The 6,438-nt window shown below is 41.0% G+C and overlaps 1 protein-coding gene across 1 annotated transcript; it reads right to left on the bottom strand.

The window, feature by feature from the left end:
- Positions 1–397: 397 nt before the first annotated feature.
- On the bottom strand, positions 398–5,185 carry AMER2 (APC membrane recruitment protein 2). Its single transcript, XM_019530166.1, has one exon. It carries the CDS (start codon positions 5,003–5,005, stop codon positions 3,128–3,130), a length of 1,878 nt encoding a protein of 625 aa, XP_019385711.1. The 5' UTR covers positions 5,006–5,185; the 3' UTR covers positions 398–3,127.
- Positions 5,186–6,438: the final 1,253 nt, after the last annotated feature.

Below are 6,438 nucleotides of genomic sequence, written 5' to 3'. Positions count from 1 at the left end.
TTAATTTAAGTGTTAAACAGTGTTTTAATTTTTTGCTCCCACACAATCATTATCCTGAATCATGAATCTAATGTCAAACTCGTTGTTCTGATAAAAAAAACACTGACACCCTACCACATGTTATTTCACCATTCTTCCTCTAAGGATATGATTGTCTTTTAAATATATACATTGCAAGCAGTTAAGTGAACCACCAAGAGATCTGTAAATCTTACTTACATCAGGTATAAAATATAAAGCTGGAGAAAGTGACTAGTACCAATCCATGTAAAATGGAGTAGGCAGGTACCTGTCAACAACCCCCTTGCAAGAGGTTTGCTTTGTATATTGACTTTTTGCCAGTCAGCATGCAGCAACAGGAGTAAAAGCAGGGTGGTAAAATGAAAGAGAGAAAAAATGAAAGAAAGGCAACAGATTTTAATGGTGGTCCTTGTTAGACATTAGTGTGAGGGAACTAATCTAAAAATACTCTATTTTCTATTTTTTTCTTGATACATACATGCCACAGTGTAAATTAAATGTATATTATTTTTAAAACAAGTCTTGTATATAGATGATAAGTTATTTTACTAGTGTTTTAAAATGATGCACAACTGCTACCACCTGTAATTGACTCCTCCTACTTTACAGTGTCACAAGCTCACAACATCCTCTCTCCACCTCAACTTTCAATTCCCTGTACAATTCTTTCCGTACAATTTGTCCTTAAACAAAATGGGCAAGTTTGAATTTGCCATTTAATCATTATGCAAAGAAGAACATAATTCTTAAAGTCAGATGAGAAAAAAAACATGACTGCAAGCTTTATGGCTAGGAGGCTAGGATTCAAATTCCATGTTCTATACATTCATCCTTTAGAGAATACTACAGCTTTAGTCTCTACAAAAATACAAGCAGAATCAGGTCAAATGCAAATCCCTTCCTTCTTCTTGCCAACATGTTTTGAGAAAGATTTGTTCTATGTTTCCTCAGTGTCTGCACATAAGTGTAAATGCCTGGTAGTATTTGCATGGCTGTGTTTATACATGAATGTGCATGTTCATTTGTATGCATGTATGATATAAGCATAGGTATGTATGACTATACATGCATATATGTACAATAGGTATGCATGAGTAGGCATGTATACAACCATGCACATTACAAAACAATTACATATAAAATAAGCTTCTTTGAGTATATTAAGGTTCTGACATAAACTGATAAAGCCAGGAACTGAATAGAAAAGCTGGCACTTTTTCCTGGACTTCACCACTAGGATAAGTCATTGTTAAGCAATGAGTTATTTTCAGAGCTAGCTCCCAATCCTACCCTCCTATCCACATAGTCAACACTCTCTGCAGTGATATTAAGGATGCACCAGTATAAAGGGAGGAAGAACTTGCCTTTAAATATTGTATTTTCTTAGTTTTTACAGTTCATCTTACAACCTTAATATTCTTTAAAGGTATATTTTGTATTTTTCTTTTATTTTTTCAAATCTAAAGAGGATAAAGCAAACTGTCATATAAGGTCAGACCCATTAGATTCCCTTATTTAAATTTAGGCTTCTCTGCACAATACAAATAGTTAAAACTTTTTAAAAACATATATTATTTTTCAGATACACAGAAACAGCAACTTGGTATTAATTGTGGTCTGTTGGTTAAATACATATTTTAGAGTATTTGTAAATCCACAGTATTTACCCATTAGACTTTGCTGTCCTTTGGAGCTGTTTCAGTCTACCATGAAAATACATCTGTAGGCACATCATAGCATCCTTCTGCAATTTCTTTGAAAAGTTGTCAATGCCCATATATAGTAGCCACTTTTAAAGAAGCAGCTTGGCCATTAATATATTTTTCACAGGACCAAAGTTGATTAGACTGCTTTGCAGAGCAATAGTTTACCCCACTCCTTTCTTAAGCATTGAAGTTATTAAGAATGAGTAACAAATCCAATTTTTTCTTTAAATAGCCAAAATTAACTTTACACATTTTTAAATATAATGTATTTTTTTAAAAAGTTTCTTTCCAGGATTTATTCTCTGCAGGGTTTCAGCCCAGAGCAAATTTATCCAAACCCCTGAAAATAGAGGTTTGCACTTGCAATGCTGTCAGAACCTTGGCTCTGGCACAATGAATGTGTCACTCTAATAAAACCAGCACAATAGACTTGTTTATCTGGGGGTGCAAGAGGCAATATAAAACAGAGTTTTGTTCTACTTCAAGGTACTTAAAGGAAGTTCCATCATTTCAGAATTGTAAAATTATCTAGCTATAAAAACTAACTTTTTCTTAAACTCTAGATAATACAGACAGATGTTTTGTTATAAAAAATCTGTAGGATTGAGTAAAACTGTTAAAATATGCATATATCTACACATAAAGAGTAATTTATTGTATAAATGTGAAAGTTGTGTATATATTGGCATTTAGTAAAATGATTCCCTGAACCTGATTTTATGCATCGGACAAATATTGAAGTAAACATCTGACCCTATGCCAGATGCATCTGTTATCCATTTACATGATAGCGGAGCCAAAACAAATAGACAAACAAACAAAAATATTTCTTCCAGTTATAGAAATTCACCTAACTCATGAGTTAGCTTACTAGATGCAAGTAAGTCAAGTCTGCTGCTGATCAGTGCTGCTGTTTGAACATCAGGAAAATACCTGTTTTGCTTGGCATTTTTCCATATACTGTAGAAGAAACATTTTTTTCTTTTTCCAGTTTAGGCCAAAAGAAAGCAGTAAAAGCTAAGTGTATTGGAGAACTCATCTTGTTCCTCTCTTCCTGTAATCTGTCCCCTTGAATAACTCATGGCACTAATTTGCATCGGGAGAAATGCCCTTCTAGGTTCATAATCCAAGTCCTGCTTTTGCAAAGGCTTGTAAAAGCTACTTCCCGAAAAAGGATAGAAATGTAAAAAAAAAAAAAGTGCTTCAAAAGAATTTGAATTGTTGTATTTATAGATACACTATCTCCAGGAGAAGTGTGGAAGTGCAAGCTCTCATGGCACACCGAAGGGGTCCTTGTGACAGCCTTTCTTTAGGTGTTGCAAAACATTTTGTTGGTGACCTCAGTGAAAACTTCCCTGCTTCTAACCTGCCATCCATCTTTGCCTCTAGTTCTTATTCAGCTACTTTCTGGCACTGTCCTGGAATGTGGTTGCTTTGATCATTGTCCCTGCTAAGCCCCTGTTACTGACCCGACGTACGAGTACTTTAGAAACAGGTATTTTTGTTCTGGGTATCTCACTTTTGGCCGGATGATGGTGTGCAGCATGATAGCTGTTACTTGCATCTGTTGCATGGCTGGCAGGAAGCGATGAGAGATGTTTAATGCTGATAGGTATCTTAGAGTCCTTGACGGAACCTGCAGGTGTTTTAAGTGGGCACGTGGTTGTTATTGGTGACACCGGTTTAGAGCGCGACACACAAGTAACCTCTTCATCAGAAGGCACCCCTGCTACATTTTCATCTGGGTCAGCATAGAGATCGTAGAGGGCATCGCCACTGTAGCTGTCCCTCGGTATGCTCTCTTTCTGGACACTACTGGTGCTGTCTTCCTCAGGACCAGGAGTCGTAGAATCCCAATAGCCCTCATCACTGTTTGGGATGCACTCTTGCTGCTCCTTTTCCCTGTTCTTTTGATCCTCTTTGTGGTTGAGATGAATTGGAATCTGGTGGAGACCAATGCGTTTAACCGTTGAACCATTCTGGGCCCCCTCAACACACTTGCTCTCCCTTGAGATGTCAGGCTTTTTTATCCCTCCCCCACCAGGGATGTCTTGGACTTGCTCTTCTGTTTGTGACAGCATATCCCAGAACTCCTGAAGGTAGGTGTCATCCACTTGGTCTGGACTTGCCATCTCCTCGCCTCCTCCTTGGTAGGCCACAATGTTTGGGTTCTTTTTGGAGGTGCCTGGCTTGCTGGCCCCCGGGGCGCTCTTGTCACAGCCTCCACTGCTGCTGCCCACTTCATCCTCCTGGTCGGCAATAATATCTCCACAGCCTGTAAGAGAGTCAAAGCTTTTCAGTGAAGTCACGTCAGCAAACATCAAACAAATACGATCAATCGATTGCTCTGAGGGTGGATCAACAGAGGAAGGGTCAGGGGCTGCTGCCGTCTCTTGACCGCTATCACATTCGGGTTCAACAAGGGGAATAGTCTTTATTGGAATGTCACCTGTTATGGCTGCATCCTTCGCAGTCCCAACCTCTCCTGCGCCCGGATCTGGTAGCTCAGGGTTGTTCTCCTCGCCTCGGTTTCCAGCACTAGCAGGATCCTCTCCTGGTACGTTTCTGTTGTTCTGCAACTCCCCATCTCTGACTCCAGGCTCATCTGCTGTAGTGTGCACATCGCTGCTGCATTTCTCACAAGACAATTCAATGTTAATTTCTTCTGTGGTGTTTTGAGTTTCAGACAAAGGTTTTGGTGCCTCCTCTTTGATGCATTCCAAGCTGGCCGTCAAAGAACCAGGCATAATGAGGCTGGATTGAATTTCTGATGTTTCCCCCCTTTCCTCCTTGCCATTTTTGTCCTTTTTATGCCATCGCATACTGCTGAAGATCCCTTTCAGCCCTTTCTTTTGTCTGCTGCCAGCCCTCTGATCTGCGTTCTCTCCCTTGCCATTTTCCGATTTCCCATTCTTTTTCAACAGAGAGAAGAAACTGTGCGACTTCGCCACCGAGCTGTTTGCTGAAACATTCAGGCTGGCTACAGCCCTAGTGTTTATATCCTTGTTCTGCTGATCGCTGCCACCACGACCACTGCTCGATTCCTCTTTCTTGCTGCTTTCTAGCACAGCATCAGCTAATCCATCATGAGTCTTGCTCCGCACCATCCCCGGTTTACTCGAGTCTTTCCCATCCCCACCTTTGTTTTTCACCCCAAAAATGCTGGGGATGGTGCCCCCAGATTTTCTCCTTTTAAATAATTTGAAAGCCGTTTTGTTAATCTTCCCGGACGGCTGCTCAACTGCCGGAGTCTCCGCACAATCGTAATGCAAGTCCATGTCTGCTGCCGACCGTGTCCCTGATCCTGCCTCCTTTCCCTCCTGCAGACCCCACAGATGCCTGATACTGATTTCCCTCACTGACAGCCTCTCTGCTGCTGCTGCTGCCTCCTGCTCATCTCCATGGCAACCCAGGGAAGGATAAGCAGCTTTCCTCAGTCGTGGGCCTGCGCCAGGCCACTGTCATCCATTCTAAATCAACCTGAGCTGCAACAGCAACACCAATAGAGTTCGTTCCTCCACCCCTCCCTAAAAGGGCTTATATAACTTAACCCATTTAGTCCTGCTGTTGCTCACTATCAGCGTGCAGGGTGCTTTGTGTATTTTGGGTGGAACACTTTGTGCTATTCACACATCACGTGGCATCTTCGGGATGCTGAAATTCAAGTGCAGCACTCAAAGCTCTGTGCTGCATTGCTCTAAGACTGATGCTAATTTTTAATAATAATGTAAGTTGCAGCCCAGAGCGCTGCACGCACCAGACACAGCATTGCTTTCTACAACTGCATAACTCATGTAGTGGAAACGCCCTCGTTTTTCTGACTTTCTTTGTCATGTGAAAGCCTTTCTCAAAACCCTTGGTCCTTTTCCACTTCCGAACGCTGCTTTTCCTCATCATCTCCTCTCTTCTGCCTAAATACTCTGTTCTTCCAGACACTTGGATGCCATAGTAAAGATGCTCAGATGCTAGGGTGCATGGTATTAGCTGCTTAGAGCCATTGACAAAATGACCCATTCATTGCTGATTTGTTTCTTTGTACTGATGATTGTTACTTATGTTTTCCATTGTCTCCTTTTTGTCACTTTTGCTCAGCACTCTGGAGTAAGGTGTCATGAAAACAACCAAAAGGTGTCATAAACATAACAAGGATATGAACTCCACATCCAAGATGGGATGTTAACAACCTACTGGTGTAAAAGACATAGTACAATAGGTCCGGGCTGTGGAAATGTTGGATTGAGTCTTAATAATTTGGTCTGAATTAAAGATGGTAGTGAGTGTAATACAAATCAGGTGGCATGCAACATGCTGAACCCTTCACAATGAAATCAGAATGGTAGTTCAAACCTAGCTCCTAAGACAGGTCCTGGAGCAAAGGATCATACCTTTGTGACTCAGCATGTGTTTACACTGCAGTCACAGTCACTACATTTAGATCTTCAATGGGTAGAATTTGTTATAGCACAGCTGAAGAATAGGTTCAGCAGAGTCTAGCCGCAGCAACACAAAGATAAGCACAGGCTGTAAAATCTGCCCAAGCAGCAGGGCAAATTATCCTGTGCTGAGCTGGCATGAGACTGCTGCCACTGCCCAAACTACATGTACTGCAGTCACTGCAGTGTAGACCTACATTTCAACTGAACAACAAAACTGTTAAAGAAAACTCATATCATTTACCCTTTGGGAAAATTCTAGTCCCAAAGAAGTCTGC

Source organism: Crocodylus porosus, unplaced genomic scaffold, assembly GCF_001723895.1.
Source record: "Crocodylus porosus isolate Cpor-Errol unplaced genomic scaffold, CroPor_comp1, whole genome shotgun sequence".
In the NCBI taxonomy this organism is placed as follows: domain Eukaryota; kingdom Metazoa; phylum Chordata; order Crocodylia; family Crocodylidae; genus Crocodylus; species Crocodylus porosus.
Note: the sequence above shows the minus strand (reverse complement) of the source record. Positions and strands in the feature narration are given on the sequence as shown.

What these genes read in the sequence shown, in the direction of transcription:
- AMER2 (XM_019530166.1), bottom strand. Translation starts at nt 5,005, where the DNA reads ATGGACTTGCATTACGATTGTGCGGAGACTCCGGCAGTTGAGCAGCCG.